At 34.9% G+C, this 24,913-nt stretch overlaps 2 protein-coding genes across 2 annotated transcripts; both read left to right on the top strand.

Annotated features, from left to right (window-relative positions):
* Window positions 1-73: 73 nt before the first annotated feature.
* Window positions 74-13,672, top strand: SNRPB2 (small nuclear ribonucleoprotein polypeptide B2). Its single transcript, XM_051975893.1, has 7 exons — window positions 74-154; window positions 1,960-2,048; window positions 2,950-3,122; window positions 7,762-7,902; window positions 8,968-9,018; window positions 12,576-12,664; window positions 13,122-13,672. The coding sequence occupies exons 2-7, from the start codon at window positions 1,985-1,987 to the stop codon at window positions 13,279-13,281; spliced, it is 678 nt and encodes a 225-aa protein (XP_051831853.1). The 5' UTR covers window positions 74-154; window positions 1,960-1,984; the 3' UTR covers window positions 13,282-13,672.
* A 91-nt stretch (window positions 13,673-13,763) lies between these two features.
* OTOR (otoraplin) lies at window positions 13,764-24,267 on the top strand. The gene is given in 5 exon segments (XM_051975894.1): window positions 13,764-19,916; window positions 20,267-20,406; window positions 22,314-22,350; window positions 22,353-22,423; window positions 24,116-24,267. Coding segments are annotated over 5 exon segments (390 nt in total). The 5' UTR covers window positions 13,764-19,798; the 3' UTR covers window positions 24,140-24,267.
* Window positions 24,268-24,913: the final 646 nt, after the last annotated feature.

Genomic DNA, 24,913 nt, shown 5'->3' with positions numbered 1-24,913 from the left:
CGACACAATAGGCGCTCGATCTTCGCACGCGCCCGGCGTCGGCGCTCGATTGAGTTGCCTGTCTCTCCATGTATTCCATTTCCGGTGATTCTCATTTCTCTTCCGGTGTTTCGGCGCGGAGTGAGCATTGCGAGAGGCGACCGAAGCCTTCTAGGTAGGACCTGGGACTGCGGTGGCGAAGACCCCCCTTCCTTTTGTCCTTTCTCTCCCACTCCCGGGGACTGTCGCTGCTTTCCTGGGGTGCTGTCCTGTCACCCTACCTCCTGGACTAGCCTCACCAGCGGAGGGTCTGAGGAGGAGAAAGCCTGTAGGCTCTGCGTACGCGGGGAGGCCGCCTTGGGGACGGAGGACCCCAGGTTTGGGGGCAAGACGACCCCCTTCTCGTGAGCCCCTCGGGGGCGCCCTCAGTTTAGTCCGGCAGTTCTTGAGCTTTAAGCGCCTCCTCTTTGCTCGGTTTTGTGCTAAGTCCCGGGGACACAAAAAGAGACGGCAGGCAGTTCCTGCCCACGGTCCAATGGGGGATGCCGGTGAATTACAGAGGGTAAATGCGGAATTATCCCCAGACGGGGGCACCGTCAGTCTGTAGATGTCCGTGAAGCTCCTACTGTGTGTCAGCCGTGCTGAGCGCTGAAGTTGAAGGGCATCAGGAGGGACTCCTTAGATGATGAGATTTAAGTGGGACTTAAGGGAAGCCAGGAGGAAGAGATGGTCACTTAATAGTAAATAGTGAGTGCCTACTACATGCCGGGCACTGTGTTGTAGGTACTGGAGATAAGAATCCGAGGCCAGCCCCAGCTCTTAGGAGCTTACGTAGAACGTGTAAACAAAACCTACACAAAGCAAGCTGTATGCAGGATAAATTAAAAGTAACAGAGGAGATGCTACAACTAGTAATAATGATAATAGCCAGCATTAAAATAGTATTTCACGTGTGCAGGCAATGTGCTAATGCTGGGATACAAAGAGACAAAAAACAGCCCCCAATCTCAAGGAACTTACAGTTTAGTAGAGCAAACTACTGCAAACAACTATGTACGCTGCAGGCTATATGCGGAAAAATGTAGGAGATGATTAATAGAAGGAAGAAGGCACGGGAATTTAGATAGGATTGGAGGAGAAGAGGGAAGAAGTTCCAGGCTTGGGGGATAGCTGGAGAACATGCTGGGTAAATCTAGAGATTGTGTTTCTAACTGATGTCACCCGGAGATGAGGGCCTGGGTTATAAAAACTAGAGAATAGCTTGTTAGGAGCCATTTAGTAAGTCTCACTGACTTGGTACCCAGTGTTGTGTATTAGGGACTGGGGAGTCCTTCTTTGGCCGGAGAGAGAGCTTGATTAGGAAAAAAAAAATGTGTGGTCTCTGCCCATCAAAAACTGAATTTTGAATTCAGGGACTCTGGGTATGGGACAAAGTAACCCCACTGTACTTGAGTAACCTCTAGAGGTAGAGAGGGTCCTAACATTTTCAGCTTGTCAGTAGTCTCTGTAAAACTTTTGAATTGATTTCAGTTTATGGGAGATACTGGCAAAGGACTGCTGAGCATGGTCTACTGTCATCAAAGAAGGCATTGTGCTATATGAATAAAGCAGAATTAAAGTAGCTCAAAAGGAAAGCAAATCACAAATTTAGAGAATCCACTCCAAAGGGTCACATGATCTATTTGTGCTGGACTTGTAGTAAAGCATTCCAAATTCCTTTTGGTCATATCAGCCTCAGTGACACTAACCGAGATGTCATTTGGATCCTTCTTGAAAACAGGTTGACAGCCAATCAACCCAAGACAAATTCCTTGCACACTGGTCTTTTTCATAATAAAAATTTAGTAAATTCTGGTTGATTCATTGATTGAGCAAAGTAACTGAGGTAAAAATGCATTAGAAAAAAGTATAAACAAATGCCTTGCCACTTTAAAGGCAATAACGGAATTTTTTAAAAAAATGAATTTATTGTCTTTCTAGGCTTCTCTGAAATTTAATCCAAAACATGGATATCAGACCAAATCATACCATTTATATCAACAATATGAATGATAAAATCAAAAAAGAAGGTAAGTTTTTGTATAACTGTTTGGCTCCTAGCTTTAGGCTGTACAGTTTTGGTCAGTTGATAGTGAAAAGTGTTTATTTTTTCATATGTACCAAGTAAAATGACTTCACTTTAAAAAGTGTTTAGTTTCTGTCTTAGAATTTATGTTAACTAAGTTTACTTAATACTCTTTACACTTTGTTCTTGTTAGTCCTTAAAGAGAATGAATATGAGCTAAATCAGCTATGTTGTTTCAAATTTTCTATATAATCATATATTTTAAATAGCACTGATTTAGTTGTAGACAAACACTACAAAAGTTTTCTGTAAAGTATCTTTCTCCTCCTTTACTCTAATTGCTTATTCCTATGCTTAAACTATTAGTTTAGATCACGTCTATTTTAATATTACTTTCATTTATGATTATATGATTATCCATTTAAATAACTAAGATTGTAAAAGAAGAGAGGAGGAAAAAACAGCCAAACATTTCAGTCATATATGACAATATGTACTATATGCCACATCCATAGAACCTCACTTCTGCAAAAAGAAGCACGAGGTACAACAAATCTAATTTAAACAATTTGGAACAAACTACAAATTGAATTTCAAGGACAACTTACCTCCTGCTGTTACTATTTGAAGATAATAAGTGAAGAGACTACATTTATTCTATGTTACAAAATCTTTATATTGTCTAGTCAGTTATAATGGCTCTTTTCTCAGTGGGAAAGTATCAATTGGCTGTGTAGCCAAAAAATGAGCAAAAGCTCAAAAGCAAAATTAAACCCTCTCACTTAAATTCTTTCTTTACCTAGAATAAAGGGTGGGATAGTATAAGGAATATTTAATGTTGTTAGCTTTTTGCAACATACTGTTTTCATTTATGGTTAACTTGTTTCTCTTTTAATTTTGCATAGAACTGAAGAGATCATTGTATGCACTCTTTTCTCAGTTTGGTCATGTAGTGGATATTGTGGCTTTAAAGACTATGAAGATGAGAGGGCAAGCATTTGTTATCTTTAAAGAACTTGGCTCATCTACAAATGCTTTGAGACAGTTACAAGGCTTTCCATTTTATGGTAAACCAATGGTGAGTTTTTTTAAGTCAGTAGTCTACGTTTGCTGTGTCTTTTATTTTTATTTTTTCATTTTCTCTATGAAGGGGCAGCATAATGTTCTAGATAAAAATGCTAGATCTGGATTTTGTTAGATGTGGGAATAAATGCCTCCACACACATGTTGTATGATTGGGCAAGGCATTTTTCTTTGTTGTCTTAATTCCTCATTTTCAGAATGAGAGTTGGAATTAAAAGACTGGTCTCTAAGATCTCTTTTAGTTCTGGATATCTTATGCTTTTAAAATTGTTATTATAGGTTTAAATATACTCAAATTTATCTTTATCTGAGAGTGAAACTTTTATGTTTGAGAGAGAATTTTGAATGTTAGTTTGTAGTTTAATTTTCCTTGAAGAAAATAGTCACTAATAGCTATTGTTTTTCTCAACTGAATAAATTTCAGTAAAGTTCAGTAAATAAGGGAAATGATGGAGCTTTTCAGGTTGCTTTAAGAGCACAAGTTAATATATTTTATAAAGCAACTTTACAACTAGCTAAATTATTCCTTTTCAAAGAGAATAAGATAATGTCCAAAGTCTTCTTTTCTAATAAAATGGTGTGAGGGTCTTCCTACTGGACTCTTGTGTCTCTGAGTCAGAGTCATCTTAGTAAAGTTTTGAATAGTCACCTGCCAGTGATTTCCTTATGGGTGAGGGAATCATAGGATCATAAGATTTTTAACTGAAGATCACCTAAAGTTTTTTAAAAACATGTTTGGGGACCTCAAATTAAGAGCCTCTTATCTAAACAAACCTGCTAGTTTGTTTGAGAAGAAGACTGAGGCCTGGAAATGGGAGGTCACTTGCCAGAACCAAAGGGCTGACATCAAAGGGAGTCCTGTCCTTGTGCTTGGAAGTCCCAAGATCAGGGATGGTAGTAGTATAGCTTCGGGAAGCGAGTATCTTTAGTTTGAGTAAAATCAGTCAGCAAGTATGACATGCTTCTAGGTGCCAGTCTCTGCCAAGGCAAAGAAAAAGTGGCATACTGTCGTTCTCCAGAAGCTGCTGTTCTAATGGACCACATAGCAGTGCATCAGTTATTAAATTTGAGTTATGTCAGAGCAGATGCAAGGTAATCTTAGAGGAGAAGCATTTGCAGCTTGGAGACAGTGAAAGGCCTGTAGGAAGTATTATTTAAGCTGAATTTTGAAGGAATTGTGGGTTTTGAGAAGTTAAATGGAAGATACTTCTGGACACAGAAGAAAAATTACAGAGGCACAGAGATAAGAGAGGGAGCATTGTGGCTGTTAGGGAACAACAAGGGGAGCAGAAAGACTAGACCATAGAGTGTATGGAAGAGAGTAATTAGGAAAAACAAGACAAACTTGTCTGGGGGGGAGATAACAGCCACCAAAGACAGAAGGGAGGTTGTGGCAGTCATCTGGGCAAGAAAGGATGAGACCTTGAGGAAGGTGGCTGGGAATAAGAAGAAGGGGGTAGGCTGGAGAAATCATCTTGAGGGAAATGTTGAGACCATGATGGGTGTGTGGGTGAATGAGAGAGAGGGAGCAAGCTGAAACAGCTGTACTTGCTCCAGTGGCAGGGGCCCAGAGTTTATATATCAGTTCTATCTGCCTGGGCAACCTTGGGCAAGTCAATGAAGCTCCTTGTTCCTCTCTATATTTTCTTATCTGTAAAATTATCAGGTTAGACTTAAAAATCCCTAACAGCCCAGCTCCAAGTCTGTTCTTTGACTGATAGAATGGATAATGGTTTAGATTCATTCCTACCAAAACCATCCCATGAATAAGTTTCCTGGAAATTTCATGAACCAAGTATGTTAATTATGCTACTTGTTAATTTAAATGTCAGATTCACTACACTCCATGGGTAGCTTCTCTTGGCCATCTTACTTTTCCTTTTTTTACATTGCTCTTTAGGTCTTTGCTTTCTTTCCTTCATTGCTTACTACCTGACCTGTATTATGCTTACCCCAGAATCTCAGAATAAGTAGGGGTCTCAGAAACCACCAAGTTCAAATCTCAGAAGCCACCAAGTCCAAATCGTAATTAAACAGAAATTTCTTCCACAACATAATCCTGTTTTTCCCCCATTGGTGAGAACACCTGAATCAACCCCATCTACTTTTTAAAATCTCTCACTGTTAGACTGTTTGTCTTGCCTCTTATTCCTAGGTCTTTCAGCTGAGCCTCCCATCACCCATGCCTTTTGTAGAGTAGCATGACTCTTAACTAGCTCCAAGATTTTGGATCTTCATTTGTAAAATGAAGACAGAGCTAAATGAGATTTCTTCTAGATCTAATATTTTATGATTCTCTATGTCAATAAGCAATCTTATATGAGGAGCAACAGGAGGCTATTTTATTCACCTTACAGTCTTGTAATATAAACTATTATATAAATCAAATCCATATAATTATATTGTATAAATCTAAATCTATCTAATATAAACTATTATATTAATAATAATAGTTCCAAGAATACTTAATTACACTGTTCTGGAAGTAAGGATAAATATCAGTTAGGTGATATAGGGGAGAGAACAGCAGTCTTGGAGTCAGGAAGCCTTTAGTTCAAATGTGGCCTCAGGCACAAAATAGCTCTTTGACTCTGTACAAGTAAATCATTTAAGCTCCATTTGCCTCAGATACCTACCTCCCAAGATTGTTGTGAAGATGAGATGAAATTATATTTGTAGCACTTTGCCTGGCACATAGTATACATTATATAAATGTTAGTACTGTTATTATTATTATTAGCTACTTGCAGAGGAAGATGAAGTGTAAATATATAAAAAACTCACATCAGAGAAATTTAGGGACACTGTTTCAGATTGTAGCCTAAAAGAATCTCTAATGACAAAGTTCAGTGATATTCTTTCTCAGACTTTTCCTAAGTTCTTACTCAATTCATAGATTGTCCCACCAAAGAGATTACATTGATGTAAAAAAAGAAACTTTCTATTGTATGAGACTTCATTTTTGCCTTCTACTCCATTTCTATAGCAGTGCCTTTACTTTTAAATTTCTCATCAACTTCTCAGACCAGGATGAAATTCTTGGCTTTTAAAAAGGCAGGTAGTATTTCATAGGCAAGAGATAACTATTAACTAGAAAAAAATGGCCACTTTGAATGGGAAAAACAGTTTGTAAATACATGAATAGGAAGCTTAGGGGGGCAGTGACTATCTTTATGAATTCAAATGCAGCCTCAATCATTTATTAGCTGTGTGACCATGAGCAATTCACTTAATCATGTCTGTCTTAGTTTTCTTATCTGTAAAATGAGCTGGAGATGGAAATCACTCCAGTATCTTTGCCAAGAAAACCCCAAAATGGGGTCATAAAAAGTTGTGAAACAACCCAGTAATAAGTAGGCACTTGTTTCCTCTGTACACTTAAATAATTAGATTAATCTCAACAAATAGAAAACATTTAATTGCTTACTGGGGAAAGAAACAAACAAAAAGGGCAAAAAATAATCCTTGCTCTCAAGGAGCATTCGTTCTAATAGAAAAAAATAGTATACCAATACATAGGTACATACAAGATGTATACAGAATAGTTATTCTAAACTAAATAAAACTAAATAGTTATACTAAAAGTAATCCAGAAAGGAAAGATTTTCGCATCTGTAGATCAAGGAAAAAATTTCTTGCCACTGTCTTTTGAATTAAGTCCTGGAAGAAGCTGACAATCCTAAAAGGAGAGGTGACGGTATTTTAGAGTGTGTGAACATGGCATGTTGTTTTCTAGGAACTTTAATTAGGTCAGTATCACTATATCATAGAAAGTGGAGGGAGCTATTGGCTTAGGAAGGGGCCAGAATATGAAGAGCTTTAATGCCAGAAAGAGGAGTTTATATTTGACCCCAAGAATACTAGGTAACCACTGAAGCTCTTTGAGTGGAGTAATAATGAATCTATGCTTTATAAAAATCATCTTGGCTGCTGAATAGAAAACAGATGGATGAGACAGTGAAACTTAACACAGGGAGAGGAATGAAAAACTAGATAGTCTGAGTTATAATGGAGACTGGAACTAGTGTTTATGGATGTATTGTAGAATACAAGACTAGTATAGGAGATGTTGTGAAAGTAAAAACAAGTTAGCAATGAAGATTGGTGGTGGTACCCTCTTTATTAATAAGGATCTGTGGAGAATTTGGGGAAAAGATAAATGAGTTTTATTTTAGTGAAGTATACTTAAATGCCTGAAGATGTCTCTGAGCAAACATAACTTGTTTATGTGAATTAAAGGCATAAGGCAAAAATGCAATTCTAATTTTTTATGATTTTCTATGTTGTGTTGTCTAAAAAGACCATTAGGAGCTATTTATGCATAAAGGAAAGTTATATAGATATCCAAGATTGTTTTGTGGGTGTTTAACAAATATTTGATTGATTATTCTATAGTTTTATTTTGAAATATATTTGTACTGTAACTTCATTTGATATAAGCCTAAAACATATATTTTAAATTGTGAACAGCAATGAAACTTCGCATTGTCTGGCAAGAAAAAATTTTCTTATTGTGATATAGGTTTTTCTTAAAAAATGTACTGTTTAAATAAGCACATAATACTTTATTTTAGCAAAGAAGTCTGAAATATTTATGACATTTAAAATTCAATCTTTTTTAAAAATTAAAACAGCGAATTCAATATGCAAAAACAGACTCTGATGTAATCTCTAAAATGCGTGGAACTTTTGCTGATAAGGAAAAGAAAAAAGAAAAGAAAAAGGCTAAATCTTTGGAGCAAACTGCTAATGCTGCAAACAAAAAGCCTGGCCAGGTAAGCTGAGAAAAATGCATTTAAAACTTTGTAACGGTAATCATTTTTCATGTAAAATTTGCAGGGTTTTTTTTGGTTAGCACTTTTGCCTCAGAGGATTTATATATTATTGTGTCTATGAAGTCATTTTTAAAAAGATTTATTGTTAATGTTCCAAGTATTGGAATTCTGAAAATTCAATAAAACTTATGTCATAGCAGGTAAAAGACTCAAAAATAGGTATGCTAATCAACTGCATAAGTATTGACCTTAAAAATATGTCAGCTAAATTATTTACATAACATTTCATTTCATCAATTTTAAGTGTATATTGCCAGCTTACAAACTGAGTAGCTGACGTCTCAACTCTTATGATTCCCATTATATTATGATTTATATAAAGAAATCATTGACATTTTTAACACTAGAGAGACCAGGAGCATATTCACATAAAAAATAGATTTTTCAGCCTTTCTTTTATCTTTTAAATTTAAAGAAATGCACTGCATTTAAGCAGCTTTGTCCTTTGAGGTATTCTTAAGTTCTGATTTTTTTATTGTTAATAAGAAATACTTTATCAAGATCCATTTCTGTGAATGTTTTAAGTAACTTTAGTGGAAGATTTAAGGTAGTTTATGTAGCACACTTAAGATTATCATTCTGAAAACAACTATTGAAAATTTTAAGAACAAATTTCATTGGATGCAGTTTTTTTCCTTGGTCACATCCAGGAGGCTATTTCTGAAAATGCCTTATCTTTTCTTTTATGACAAGGTTGTCCTTCTAATAGCAATAAAATTGAAACTTTTGATTGGAAAGTTTAAAACTTTAGAAACTTCATTTTATGTAATATTTGTAAAGATCAGGATGAGGCTTTTTAAAATAGGGACCATCCTTTTATGTTCATTAGAAAAAGAAATTATCCCTATGTGTTTTATATCTGGCATCAAAAGTTATATTCTTAATGGAACACAAAATATAATAGCTTCTTAAAGCTGTTATCGTATTTAAGTAATTATAAATCTGAACTCCTGCTGTTTGTAATGATGAGAAATTGTAACCTTGTTTTATGTTTCTCTTTTTTAGGCCACACCAAATTCAGCTAACACCCAAGGAAATTCAACTCCAAATCCTCAGGTAATTTTTTTTCTTTATAGAATCCTTTATAAAAAAAAAAAGTCAACTGCAAAGATAAATTCTAAGAAGATAGAAGATACTATGACATACGTGACAAAAAATTTTTAGAGCAAAGACATTTCTAAAAGGCAGTGGGGTACTTTTCCTTTTCAAGGGGAAGAAAACAAAAGTGTAGAGTTAATGTTATCTTAGCTCACAGTTCAAGTCAATGTCAATATTAGGAATATTACATTATAAGCACTTTTAGAGATGAATCATAAGTATGTCTAGAGCAGCGATATCAAATGCAAATAAAATTGGGGACCATTAGACTGTCTATAGTATCTTTCTGGGCTTTATATTGACTAAGAAGACCACATATTAACATTATCTGGGTTCTGGTATATGTTTTGTAAAATAAAATTTAAATTAAAATCTAAATTTAGATTAAAATGTAATCTGGATCCATGGCACTCTGTGTTTAATGCCTTTGATCTATATTTAGATGAAACTTAAGTGGTTTTTTACCTTTATTTTACAAATAAGAAAACTTAGGCTCCCTGAGGATGGTTTGCCCAGGGTCAAAAAGATAGCAAGCTTCAGAAGTGATCTTTGAACCCAGCTTCTCTGATTTGGACCTTCTTCATTTCTGAGTTGCATAAGGATTATTGATCAGATAGTGGCATAGTGGAAAGTACATTAGTCTTATAGTTTGAAGTCTAGGATTTGAGTCCTGGTTCACCATCACCTTAAAAATTTTATGAACTTTAATAAATAACACCTTCATTTTCGTCTTATGTAAAATAAGGATGATATTTAACCTATTTTTCTCATAGAGTTGTGAAAGATAACTGAGGTGATGCATGGAAAATGTTATCTAAATAAGTGTAGTTATTGACATCATCTTTATATTTCCTTATGGTACTTTGTATTCAATAGGCACTCATTTTTTTAAATGAAATGAAATCTGAAACTGCTAGCTTTTACATATAAGTAATCCCTAATAATTTTCTTTGATGAATATAAGCAGGGGACAGATAATTGTTTTCATTTGAAAGGTTATAATATAGACATGTGTTAACATTTGTCATGCTTGGCACCACGTAGCAGATTTTCCTAAACACAAGTTTGGCCATGTCATAACCCACACTCTCTTATTTCCCACCCAGTAAGCTCCAGTGGCTCCCAATCACCTCTAGGATCAAATAGAAAATCCTCTGTTTGTTATTCAAAGCCCTTTATAATCTTTTTCTCATCTTTGCCCTGCTTGTGTTTTCAGTCTTCTTATACTTTATTCTCAGCCAAGTACTCTTCGATCCTATGACACTGTACTCCTGATGTTTCCACACACAAAAAAAGCATATTATGTCCAGTAGGCTTTGGGCATTTTCTTTGTCCCCTATATCTGAAATACTCTTTTCCCTCTCTGCTCTAACTTCAACCCTCTGACTTCCTTTTAAGTCCCACCTAAAATCCCATCTTTTACAGGAAGCCTTCCCCAATCTCCCCTTCCTCCCTTTTTGGTAGTTTTAAAAATTTATTTTAAGCTTAAATACAAAATGAGGGGGGAAAATAAATATTGCCATGTATACAGCAGAACATGGGAGAGGATTCAATATAAAACAGTAACTTTCCATTTCAAGAAAATACATTGTTTTCAAAACTGCCCAGCTTTTCCTTGCCTCCTGTTAGTTTTGTTTTGTTGGCTTCTAAGAGTGTACTTTTTACTTTATTTCTTTACCCTCCCTTCCTCTCCTCTCTCTTCCTTAAGAATATTACAGTTAAACTCAAATATGTGTGTGTACGTACGTGTATACATATTGTGTACAGTTTAAGGGCCTGCTTTTCTATTTGAATTTCATGTCATTGCTCTAGACATAGACTTATAGATATCTATAAACACACATAATGCGCTCATATACATATAGTAAGACCATACTGTAATTATTTCCACTTGTCATCTGTTTCTCTGAAGATAGATAGCATCCTCCTTCCCAAGTCAAGATCTTTCTATATTTTTCCAAATCAATCTGAATCAATTTCTGAATCACCTTATCATTTCTTATACTATAGCTATATTGACTCAATCTCATTATCAATACTCCTGACTGTCATAATTATTTGGGGAGCTTGAAAAAAGGCTTGGGTTGGGCTGAGTATGATGGGATGATTTAAAAAAAAAAAACTGTAGGGAGAGAGAGCTAAAAGATTATTTCATACATATGAGGCCTAATAGGAAAGTTAGATGTAGAAGTTAGTAATGTGGGAGGGCAAGTAGTGCTGAAAACTTAGTTTCATTGGGAATGGGTTAAAGAGGGAACAACATCTAGAAGAATAGAAAGTCTTCTAAATTCAGATAGAAAAAAGGTTAGGGAATGGGGCAAGGTGGGCAAGTGAGAGACTCTTGGAAGGTTGGGTAGATTGAGGAATAGGAGGGCAAAGATGTAGGAAGAAGAAAAGCAGAAGCGTGAGAAAGGATGAACTAAATAGAGTGATGATAGTGGAGGAAATTTGGAGATAAGAAATTTTTCTCATCTACTCTACCATCTTCCCAGAATCTTCTCCTTTCAAGTCCTTTTAATTCCAATGTCTTCTCTCTGTTCATTATTTCCTATTTGTCCTTTAAATAGCTTGTTTGTTTGTGTTTATTTACATGTTGTCTTTCCCATTAAATTTTAAGTTTCTTGAATACATGGATTCTCTTTTGCCTTTTTTGGTATTCACAGAACTTAGCAAGGTGCCTGGTATAAAAATTAGAGCCTTATTGCTTATATTGTTTATTGCTAGGCTATGAACTAAGAGCAATGGATGAACATTGCACAGAAACATATTTAGATACAGTATAAGGAAAAAATTGTCGCAATTATTAATCCCCAAAGAAAGGGATTGCTTTGGAAAAGAGAACATTCCCTACCACTAAGGATTTCTAAGCAGAAGATAAGAAATGCTATAAAGGGAGTGGTCTTGTTCAGACAGAGTTTGAACTAGATAAGTTATAGGGTCCCTTCTAATTATTTGATCTTTGGATGCTAGCATATTACTAATATGCTATATTATATAACTATAGTTAATATGAAATCATTTCTAGAGAATTCTCTCTTCTTCCCTCACCTCTGTCCTCCCCTCCAAATATATAATGATTAAAAAAGCTGTCCATATTCTCTTAAAAGCTCTTTCTTTGTTAATTAATTATTTTGATTATATTGGGAAGAAAAAGTTTTTTTTCTCTTTGTTAATGAGGAAAGCTTTGGGAATCAGAACAGTTTTCTGTGCAACAAAATCTGATGCCCTTCCCATCAGTAAAAAATGTGAATATCTGAACTGTTTATATAATATATGTGTTCTTCTCTGAATTCTTTTTTTTTTTTTTTTTTTTTTTTTGAGGCAATTGGGGTTAAGTGACTTGCCCAGGGTCACACAGCTAGACAGTGTCTGAGACCAGATTTGAACTCAGGTCCTTCTGACTTCAGGGCTGGTGCTCTATCCACTGCGCCACCTAGCTGCCCCTCTTCTCTGAATTCTAATAGCACTTAATGGTTCTCTGCCTGGTGACCTAAGTTTATTTTGTGTTTTTGTAGGTGCCTGACTACCCACCGAATTATATTTTATTCTTAAATAACTTGCCAGAGGAGACTAATGAAATGATGTTATCTATGCTGTTCAATCAGTAAGTTTGTTTTGTTGTTGTGTGTTTTTTTTTTTTAAATGAATGAGTCTTTGCTTCTAATGAAAGCCCCCTGATAGAACAAATTATAATTTCCTGATTTTAATCTATCTGTTCATTACAGAACAGTGTTTTGTTTGCTGATTTGGTCTAGGATTGTCACTTGAACTTGAAAAAAACATGAGGCAAAGCTTTGATTAAATTCAATATACATATGTGCATATATTTCTGTGTTTGCAGGTATATACATATATGTGTAGAGATAAATGGATAGATAGCTTTTTAAAAAAACTATTGATTTTACAACTTATTTTTGGTTTTGAGTAGTGTGTTTCAGGGCAGATACACAGAGCTCTTTATCATTGTGTGTTTGGAGAAAAGGTTGCTAATTAATTTCTTTCATAATTGGTATTAGATACATTATCTTATTTTCTCTTTGCCCCATTCTTTTTAATTAAAGGTTTCCTGGTTTCAAAGAAGTACGGTTGGTACCTGGGAGACACGATATTGCTTTTGTGGAATTTGAAAATGATGGACAAGCTGGTGCTGCCAGAGATGCCTTACAGGGATTTAAAATCACACCATCCCATGCCATGAAGATTACCTATGCCAAGAAATAGTTTTATGGACATTTTTTTAATGATTTGGTTTTATTTATAGCTTCAATTCTTTGTTTTTCAAAAGATTGAATTCAGAAAGTTTGACGTTTTCTGAGGGCAATAGTGAAAGTATAAAATATTTTGTGTAAACTTTTTTTTTAGAACTCAGATTTTCCATTGTAACTTACATATTTGCAATATTGCAACATGCAAAAGACATTTTGTACAATTAAAATGTACTTGTATTCAGTATGTAATGTTATGTCTCCCCACCCCCTTTATCTGTTTGTTCTTTATTGTAATTTTTGCTATGGCCAACATAATGTGTTTTCCTAATCACATTTATTTTGTAATGACCAATGAGAGTTTTGAAATATCATTAAAAAACTAAAGATGTATTTGAGAGAACAAATTAGTAAACAGTTTTTTTCATGGTGGTGGAAAATGGTGATCTTAGTGAAAGAAAAGTATAGTAGCTATTTCCTACCTTTTGGAAAATAGGTGAAAAGAGGGTGATACCTTTGAAATTCTTGAACTCTTAAGACTAAGTGATCTCACTGTCATCTGTGGTACTCTTTAGAGATGATTACACCTAAGTAACAAGTATAATTTTTTTCAAACTTTATTTAAATTTTTAAAATTAATAACTTTTGTTTTTCAATTATTTTCAATTCTTATCCCTCTCCAATACTGAAAAAAGGGGTTATTTCAAGCTTATTGTCAAAAAATCTCTAGGAAAGAAAATAACATTTTCCTTTAAAGCTTGATCAGATATCTTTCCCACTCCACTAGGCTTTAGGTATCCTTTCTGACTACCCACAGCTCCACTGGGCTTGTGTTGCCCTGTATGGGCATTCTCTACCCTTACCACTTTGCAACCCCACACAGTTGCCTGTTGCCATGTGACAATTTTATCTAGGGCCAAACTCTTGTAATCAGTGATAATTTACCTACATTCATTCTTCAACCATTAACCTATTTCCAACTGGTCCTTTCCACTCCATCCTGATGATTATGAATATATAGAGAGCCATTGTTCCTTGTTCCCCTCTTTACTCTCATTCCCATCACTCTCTTTCCCCTTCTACCTCCTTTTTCCCTCTTTAGGGTACGCTCTATAGGTAACAAACTAGATTTCATCTTAATCTTGTTTCCTTTCTACTCCCTCTGACTTACACTTACTGAGACCTAAGTCCCTCTGGATCACGCAGCTTTCCTGGCTGCCTATTACAGCACTGATGGCACTTAAACTCAGACACCCCAGTTCCCTAACCTCAACAGGGCATTTTGATTACTCCTTGCTCACCATGGCCACTTCAGACTCTGCTTCCTTGATGTTCAAGTCATATTTATCACATAATCATTCTTCTAGCTGTTATCTACTGACCTTCAGGTTACTCAACTCTTTCAATGAGTTCAGTTTCTGGATCAGTTTTTCCTCCTTAACTCCTACCTTCCTACTACGGAATTTCAACATATATTGGTATCCCTCTTCCCCCAACCACCTTCCCATTTCCTCAGCTTTCTCATTTCCCATGAGTTTTTCTATCTAACCCCAACTATATAGACATATACTATTTCATTTGGAGCTCTTAGCTCCCATTATTTAATTAGTGCAGATGACTCACATCTATTTGTCCAAATTAACCTCTCCTGACTCTTAATCTTGTGTTCCAATTGTCTAATAAATATAGCCAATTGAATACTGAATGAACATCCTAAATTCAACATGTACAAAACTGAACGTAATCTTCCCCACCTCTGTCTTCTCTTAATTTTCCTATTACAGTTGAAAGTACTTCCATTTTCCTAGTTATACTAGTTCAAAACCTATTTCCTACTCTCACTCCCCATGTTTGCCAAATCCTGACAGTTTTACCTTCTTAACATCTTTCATATATGACCCTTTTTTTTTCCTCTGACACTCCCACCAATATGGTCTAGCCTCTTATTTCACTCCAAGACTATTGCCATAACTTTTTGGTTGGTTTCCCTCCTCATTTTCACTTCTAGCTTCCCTTTCTTCCTTTTAAGTTTCAACTGAAATCCCACCATCTGCAAGAAACCTTTCCCAGTTCTTTATTTTGGTGTTTTTCCTCTGAGACTATCTCCAGTTTATCCTGTCTATATCTTGTTTGTATGTAGTTATTTGTATGTTGTCTCTCCCGTTAGACTGATATTGAAATTTTTAAAGCACTTTGAGATTTGCAAAGCAGTTCATAAATATTATCTCATTTTGTCTCCTCCTCCTCTGTCCCCCTCCCCCTCAAATTCTGGGAGATAGGGACTATTACCCTCATTTTACAAATGAAATAGGCTAGGTGAGTTGGTCAACCTAAGTGTATCTGAGGTGAGAATTGAATTCAGATCTTTCTGACCAGAGGCCCAGTACTCTATCCACTGCTCTGTCAAGTTATGTCTTAATAGAACATTAAACATTTATTTTCATACTTCTTTAGATAGGCTTCTTTCCTAAACAGAGAATTTTTTTCTCTACATTTAGAGGAAAATATTCAAATAGGATCTTTTGCTTTGCCACTAGAGTTTTGTGAGGATTGCCAATTCCCATATGAGTTCTAATAGTCTATACCTGACTTCTGGGAGTACTTCATTTTCCTGGGTACAGTGTGACTAGAGAAAAAGAATTGGATATATATTCAGCCAAACCACCTCCTGTGAAATACTTAAAAGATAAGGCCATTGCCATGTTGTGGTCATAAGGTTTTTTCCAAGAGTAAGGTTAATGACTGGAGTTTAAGGGCAAGGAGGCGTGAAATTGGAAGTTTCTGTAAGTCTCACTATTTTTCCATTTTTTAAATCTAAGCTTTCAGGTTTTTTAAGCTGTTTACTCTGGGATCTAATAGATTATAACCAGGTTCCTTGCCCATATTCTACCAAAGAACAGTAAATGTGAATTTTACCATGGTTGTGGACACAATTTTGGTTCTAGGGACAGTAGCAGACAGCATTTGGCATAGAAGCTGATTCTCTTAAGTGTGAAAGAAAAGTTTTGTGCTCAGAGGATATGAGAGGAAATCTGGAAGCTTCAGAGGAAGATGTGCAAAAGTCAATCTATAAATCACTAAAATAAATATAATTCATCAAGACTATACTTCTGCTGGGGTTACAGTTCATTTGTCAGATTTCTTTCCATATGTATGCATAGGAAATTCCAGATATTCTGATCTGCTTCTTTATAACCCATACCAATATAAGTAAAACCAAACTCTTGTCTAGTCTAATACTCAAACTCTCTATTCTACTCCTTTTTGGGATTGCTGAGGGATCAGAGGCATGTGAATAATCATATCTACAACCAAATCATTAACTTTTTTTTTCTTTTACTTGGCCTTCAGACTTAAATTTTGTTGTTAGCTAAAATACCCTTAGATAAAATTTTGCTTGGTAATTCTATCTCCTATTTGTGACATAAATACTATCATCATTTCTAAAAATACCTTTCAAAATAACAATCTTATATTTGTCAGACTTGCCTATAAATGTTAGATTGAATAGGACAATTCATATTTTCATTTCTCTCTTGGATTTGCTTCTAGCTCAAAATCACCTTGCCTGAGTTTACTTCTTATTTTGGAAGTTCCCTCTTTTCCTTGTAACCTTTTCACCCTGGCATTCTTCTGCCTTACAACCCTCACCTCCCATTTGAGAGTTCCTCCAGAATCTCTACTCTGAGGAAAATTCCAGACCAATCATTCTTTATTATTCTCCTGACTCTGGACATTAACAGCATTTCTCCCACCCATGTTAGAATGTATATCCCTTAAGAACAAGGATTGAATTGTTTAAATTGTATGCCGGTGCTATGATGCTTGGCACATAGTAAGCACTTAGAAAATGCTTGTTGACTAGGTTTCATGATGATTTAGATCTTTGTAGACAACCAGTTTATAGAAATGGAAGTAAATATTGACCAACTCACTTAGCCTGTTTCATTTGTAAAATGAAGGTAATAGTTCTTCTCTCCCAGAATTTGAGGTGGGGTGGGAGGGAGGAGGAGACAAAATGAGATAATATTTAGGAATTGCTTTGCAAACCTCTAAGTGCTATAAAAATCTCAAGGAGATAGTCTAATAGGAGAGACAACATTCAAATAACTATGGACTCTATCTAGAGATAGTCAGCCTAGAGTAAGAGACCTGAATTCAAATCAACCCTTAGTCGCATATGGCTATGTCACTGAATCTCTTTGTGCCTCAGTTTTCTTATCTGTTTAATAGTGGTAATAATAGCAATCTATCTTGCAGGATTATTGTGAAGATCAAATGAGATAAAATTTGTGAAGCCCTTAGCTCAGTGCCTAGTACATGGTATTTACTATGTAAACATTAGCTATTATTGCTATTATTTGTCCAGATACATTAAAGTTTGATTTATACTTTTATCTCTACTTATAGCTTAAAGAATTGCAAAATATCATGCTACAATACTGCTATATACAATTTCTCTGGTTACAGAAAGGTTTGGAAATATACATTTTAAAATGCTCTAGGATAAGGATCCTTAATGTATGTGTGGGGGTGGGGTGGGGTGGGGGCGGTGGGGTATGCCTTCATTTGAAACTTTTTCATCCCCTGGAATTGGAAGGAGGACACAAAGGGAAATCTAGGCTGCCAGAAGAAGGATGAACTAGATAAAAAGGAAAGGCTCATACTTCAAGCCATTTTTCTTCCCTATAGCATAAGTATTTGGAATGCCAGCTAGCTCCAGGACTTCAATCCCATCCTTGTAGTTTAGGATATTTCACTGTTTTTTCAAAGGTCTCAAGAAATAAGGATAAAGCCAGAGACTAGAGTAAAGGGATGTATTACTGATGGTCTCATGTGCTACTTTTGGTTACCTGAAATTCTTGTCTTAGTTGTGTGGTGGAAAGAAGCACAGAATTTAGAATAAAATGCAATTTAAGCTACATCTTGAAAGAATAGAGGGATTTTGATGTAGATGCAAGATTGGAATTTATGGAAAGTCTAAGGCATGGAAACAGGTTATGGAGTATCCTATGGTAGAAATAGTAAGAAAAGTCCTGTTTGTATTGCAGTGTGAAAGGAGAAGTAATTTCCAATGAGTCTGGAAGGATAGGTTAGGTCTCACAGGATTTAAAAGCATAGGAGTTAGTATTTGATTCTAAAGGCAATAGGAAGAAATAGACAGGAAGAGACTGAGCAGAAGAATCACATGATTAGATTTGAACTTTAAAAAATTATTTTGGCAGCATTGTATAGGACAGACTGGAGGGGTAGGAATTTGAGACATCAACTGGGGGACTTCCAATAATCTAGAAAAGAAGTGACAAGGACCTGAGTTGTGTCAGTAAAGAATAAGATGTGTAGGTAGATGTGGAGATGTGAAGATAGAAATGACAAGATTGAGTGACTGATCATATGTGTGGGGATGATGCTGAGGTAATGAACCTGATAAAGGATGGTAGGGACAAAAACAGCAAAGTTTAAAAAAAGCAAAGATTTGAGGGGAAAGATGATGAATTCAGTTTTGGACATTTTGAGTTGGAGAGGTCGCTAGGACATCCAATTTGAAATACATTTTATTTATTTCAGAAAGTTATAGATTTTTCCTGATCCCCTTTAATGCTAGTGCCTCTCTCAGAAATCACTTCCAGTTTATCACTTATATATTTTTGTACATAGTTGCTTACATTTGGTCTCACACATTAGACTGTGAACTCCTTGAAGGAAAGAACTTTTTTTTGGTGGGGCCTTTCTTTGTATCCTTTAGTGCTGGGACAGTATTGGGCATATAATAAGTAATGAATAAATGCTTGCTGATTTGACCTGATAACTTTAATTTGTTCACTCATTTTAAGTGTGCCCAAATCTTTGTGACTATATTTGAAGTTTTATTGGCAAAGTTACTGGAGTAGTTTGCCATTTCTTTCTCCAGTTCATTTTACAGATGAGGAACTGAAGCAAATGGCTAAGTGACTTACCTAGCGTCATATAGCTAGTAAATGTCTGAGGTTGGATTTGATGTCATGAAGATGAATCTTCCTGATTCCAAACCCAGTGCTTTATCTATTGTGTCACCTACATGTCCTGATGACCTTAAAGCACAATATAAATGAGTTAAAAATTATTGTAAGGCTAAGCATTTTTTTTTTTTTTGGTGACACATTACGGTCCTTCAATTTTAAGAAAAACAATTCCAGTTATACATTTTCACAATAAATTCATTTGAATATAAGTAGCAGGTTGTAAAGAATTTAGAGCAAAATTGCTACTTTAATAAATATTTTTAAAAAATTCAACCCCCTAAATAATATTCTAATTTTTCATGGTCATTTAACACTTTTTAAAAAAATCACATACCTATGTAAAGAAAAGGTAGAGGAGATTATATTTTCTAAATAAGTCCTCAGAGTTTAGCATAGGTTAAGAAAGTAATGGAATGTTAGCCTCACATCCCATTGGTTGAGATTATTTATCCAGATGTCTAGATTTTGCATAAAAGAAAGGAGCTACTGAAGCTGAACCACATTTAATGGTGAGAGGTACTAGTAAAGACAATGGAAAGGATTATGATGAGGATATTTTTTCTCTTTCTTCTAGCAACTTGTATTGTACATGGAATTTTTATGGACAAACTTGCTACAAAGAAGCTCTGTGCTGATGAAGACTGTGTCTGTAAGGATTATTTTGTGCCTTTCAAATTATTGCACTATATAATGAATGTGGATTTATTTGCATAAAATCTAATTGTATTTTCTAATGAAAAATGTCCAATGTATGCTTGGTTAGCATTTTTCTGACCTTTTAAATAGTTTCTCTCTTTTAGGGAATATATTTTGCTAAGTTTTCTGCCAAGTGAAGCTTTTTTTTCCTTTTAGTTATTTATGATTTAAGCAGGATATGTAATGTAAATTCTGACCTATATTTGATATTTGTCAACTTAAGTTCAGTAGTATTTTAATACTACTTTGTATTTATTATAATGTAATATATGCACTAAATGTATCCATGTCTTTTTTCCCCAGATACAATTTCCCTCGCTAAAGCTCAAGATGATTATAATGCCCCTGACTGTAGGTTCATTAACATTAAAAAGGGGCAGCAGATCTATATTTATTCAAAACTAGTGAAGGAAAATGAAGCTGGAGAATTTTGGGCTGGAAGTGTAAGATGAGATTTTATTATACACAATCATGGATATGTAAGGTTGTTATTGTTTGTTTATTTTTGGTGAATTTGTCTAATTTTGATGAATTAAAAACTAGTTATTATTATTTTAAACTATACTAATAAAAGGAAAAATGTGAATGCTGAATGCTATCAGATTATTTCACAGAATACAAAACCATTTTTTTGCATATTCATTACTTTTCTATATAAAACCATAGACAAATACAGAACCAAACTCAATATAATCTGTATTGAACTAGGGCCTGAGTGGATAAAGTAGCATTTGTTTAGGGCAGAATGTTGAGGGAGTTATGCAACGAGTTATACATCTTACAATTTTTATACTGGATGCATTTTTAATGCTAGATAATTCTGCCCCTCTTGTTTGTAGGTATTTATTTTGTGATAAATCAAGTTGCATATTTTATATGAGAATTCTCTCAGTCTGATGGATGGTAATCCCAGGGATTGAAATTTTAAACCTTTTCTGGCACACACAAATGTCTCTTCCCAGCTCATTGTCTGCACAATATTTTGTCAGGGAATATTAAACTGCTATATGTAGATATGAGTATTAATTATCAGTATGGGAAATCAGTGTACCCTTCTTGGTTTTGATTTTATTTCAAAAAGGTTGAAGAAGTTGATTGGTGCAGTCCCTGGGGCAAGTTTGCCCTAATTATATTTGGTTTCCATCCTAGCATATCTTTAGCATCCACTTTGAATCACAGACTCCTTCAATTCGAAGAATACTAGAGACTATAATAAGAAGAATTGGTATTTATCTAGCAACATAAAATTTGTGAGATACTTTGCATTCCTTATCTCCTCAATGAACAATACATATAACCTTACAAGATAATTACCACTAGTATCATTACAGCCATTTTACAGAGGAGAAAACTAAGGTTCAGAAAGATTGTGCCTTACTTAGCATCACCCAGTTAGTAAGTGACAGAATGTGATTTCCTAACAAAGGACTTCCTGACAGAAAAGGAATTCCTGAACCACATACAGTAAACTTTCTGTTATTCCATGATTTCTCTTAGTTTGACCTAAAAGTCACCAAAAATGTCCTATGCCATATAACCAAATAAATGATCATCTAACTTTTTCTTGGATATCTTCAGTGAGAGAATTATTTCCTAGGACAACTCATTTTACTTAAGGGTAGCACTAATGGACAGAAAGTTTCCCTCAAATCCTAAATTTATCTCCTTCGAATTTGAACTCACTGCTTCTAGTTTTGCTCTTGAGCAGAACACAAAACCAATCCCTCTTGCAGAGAAGAGCTCTTCAAACATCTGAAGACAGCTGTCATATTGCACCAAAGGATACTCTTCTTTAGGTTAACCATCTTTGATGTCATGGGCTTACTGTCCACTATACCATACCTCTCAGTACTAGTTAAAGATTTTTAAACAGTAGAAAATTTCTGTGAAGATTCTTCAAAGAGTCTGCATCCAGACAAAATTGAAAACTAATGTTTTGAACCAAATCTATGGAGATATTTGTCCTTTTCTATCAAGCCAAATACCATTAACACAGTCTACTTTAGTATCAGATTTCAAAATATTGATTTACTTAGAAGTACCTACGATCTAAGAGCCTTTTAAATGGGAGGAAAAAAAGGCAAGTTAATTAATGTTAAAAGGAAAAGTCCTGTAGTTTTAGCCAACAGATCTTGTTAATCATTTCAGTTGTGTGACTTTTATAGACACTGGGCTACATGCTGCTAAATTCATGCATGCTACTTTGGGGAAATCTATCATTAGCCTTAGGACTCTAGATAAACTCCAATTGCCCTCTTTAGCTTTACATCTATACATAAGGGAATGAATTGATTGAAATGTGGATACAATAGAACCAGTGTCTCTAATAGTTATTGTCCTCAATATTCAGGTATATGGTGAACATTATGAAGAAGAAATGGGAATTGTAGGTATTTTCCCAGCAGTTTGGTCAAAGAGCAACATGTCTACCAAGAGGCAACCAAAGAAATTCCGACAACGGTAAGCAACTTTCAAAAATACATGTAGTTCTATGAAAATATAGTCATATTAATGGCATAGATAGCCTTAGGTTCATAGTATCATCTCTCCTTAATTAATATTGTTTTGATAAAAATGTATATACTTTACCATATACATGTCCATAGATTTAATGTGTATGTATGTATACTTGTACATACATGAGACTTTTCACCAGGTACTGCAATATTTTAACTTTGAAAACTGTTTTGTCTAATGCTTAATTCTAATATTTATTCATATTGTATACACATATGACAAAGATATGTTAGAAGTTCTGCTGTTATCAACAAACACCATACTTTTAAGACCCATATCTAAATGCATATGTATATGTATTATTAATATAGATAAGAAAAAAATTAAATGTTATAGTAGCTATGAGGATTGGCCTAAAAACTAGGCAAACCTAGAATGACTATGGGCAAGGTTCTTAAACCCTTTCTACCTCCAGACAACTCTCTAAGACTCCAATGGTATAGTGGAAAGAATGTTGAATTGGAGTTAGAACACTTGAAACCCATTCCCAGCTCTGTCAGTTCTTAACTTAGTTCTCCTAAGAAAATTCATGGCATATCTCTGGACCTAATTTTCTACTATCTATAAAATGAGGGAGTTGCACTAAATGGACTTCTAGGTTTCTTTGAGCTCAAAATCTATGATCTGTGAAGATATAGACAGGTTACTGATCTGATTCTGTGTAGAGATTTCATACCTAGATTTCCCTACATCAATAAAATCACAGATTTAGACAAAAAAGGGATAGTTTGCTGATACCACGAAAAAGCCACAAATAGCATTACATAAACCATGTGTTTTGAAACAGGTCCAGTAGTTGGGTTTATTTATTTATGTGGATAGTGAAGGAAAAAGAAGTGATTAACCTACATACTGTATTTGAGAAAATTAAAGTATTTTGAAACCATCTGTGAATGCCTTATTTTGAGGCAGACAGACTCTGCTTTATGTATGAAATTACAGCTGTATCCCTTCCAGGGTCCCAGAGCCCAATAACCCAGTGGCAGGAATAAAAATCCTTTTCATTAACTCAGCAAGGTTGTTGTTTGGACACGGAGAAAGTCATTCTGCTGGCAGAGACTGGAAATGGGCTTCCCAGGAGGGAGCCTACTGCTTGCTGGGCAGAGTAACTTAAGACCATTTTCTAATAATTCCAAGATTGCCTCTCACCTGTTGTTTGCTTTCAGTATTAAGCTGAGAGAAAGAGAGAAATCTGTGAAATAGGTAAGAAGGAAGGGAAACAAGCATTGATTAAGCTCTTAATATGTGCAAGCACTATGCTAACTGCTTTACAATTATTATTTTCATAATATTTGGTGCTCTTTTTATAGGTGAGAAAATGCAAGCAAATAGAGGTTAAGTGATTTGCTTGAGATCTCATAGCTAGAAAGTGTCTGAGGTTAAATTTGAGCTCAGGTCTTCTTGATTCCTGACCTAGTGCTCTATTCACTGTATCACCTAATACTTACTAGAAAACTTAAAATCTCTTTGAAAACTTTTATTATTGAATGTGAGAGGGACCTGTGATTCTCTACATTTGGAATCAGAGGACTAGGGATTGAAACCTGGCATTATTCTTTTTGGATTAACAAGCTTCTAAAGAGCTTTAAAAAAAAAACTTTATTTTTAAAATGAGTTTTATTATTTCTTTTTCAGGACATTGACTTCTTCTGCGAGTAGAAATTTACAGACATTAAAATTTCTGATGAAAAACACCATGGCCTCCTCAAACTAAATTAAATCCCCACAACCAACTCAGAGAATCTTCTCTTTCTTATTAATAAATGAAAATGTTTGTAAATCTATAATTATGTCTAAACTTCAGATCAGTCTTCCTGGCTCTGTCCCCAATTCCTATGCTTGGATGGATGGATGCTTGGACTCCTGTGCTTGGATGGATCAGAATTTTTGTTTTTCTGTAAAATAATCTCCATTCAATTTTTTTAGAGGCCATATGGGAAGATAAATGAGACTATTTGGGACTTTAAATTCTCAGATGTACAACATATTGTAACTACTCTCTATTTAAAGGTGCTAATCAATGAGCATGATTAACAATTGTTCTTTGAATTAAAAACTATTTCTACAAATTAATTTTATTTGAATAGCCCTGTCTTTTAAACTACTATCTTTTTCCTTTTTAAATCCTTTAAAAAATGAGATTTTTAGGAATTTTATAGTTGTGTTTTATGACTGGGTGTCTTAATTTGGGGGAAGAATGTTTTATGTAAGAAGTCACAGCATATAGGTTCTATCTTAACTAATTAGTCTTATTTCACATTGCTTCAAGTGTTTCATGGACTTTCTATTTAAACTAGTCAGGACTACTAGATTTTCTCTCTCTCTCCTCTATCTTCCCCCAATCCTGGAATATATTCCCTCAATCTCTGATGGTAAAACTCCTTTTCTTTCAGTGATAAATCCTACCTCTTTCAAGAAGTCTTCTTCATTTGT

The sequence above is a fragment of the Antechinus flavipes genome, chromosome 2 (assembly GCF_016432865.1).
Source record: "Antechinus flavipes isolate AdamAnt ecotype Samford, QLD, Australia chromosome 2, AdamAnt_v2, whole genome shotgun sequence".
Classification (NCBI taxonomy): Eukaryota; Metazoa; Chordata; class Mammalia; order Dasyuromorphia; family Dasyuridae; genus Antechinus; species Antechinus flavipes.
The sequence above is the reverse complement of the archived record's forward strand: the minus strand, read 5'-3'. Positions and strand labels throughout refer to the sequence as shown.

Bases quoted from the DNA above. Each gene is read 5' to 3' on its own strand.
- SNRPB2 (XM_051975893.1), top strand. From the start codon at position 1,985: ATGGATATCAGACCAAATCATACCATTTATATCAACAATATGAATGAT. The intron at 2,049-2,949 runs GTAAGTTTTTGT...AATTTTGCATAG, and splicing joins TGATAAAATCAAAAAAGAAG to AACTGAAGAGATCATTGTAT. The intron at 12,665-13,121 runs GTAAGTTTGTTT...TTTTAATTAAAG, and splicing joins TTATCTATGCTGTTCAATCA to GTTTCCTGGTTTCAAAGAAG.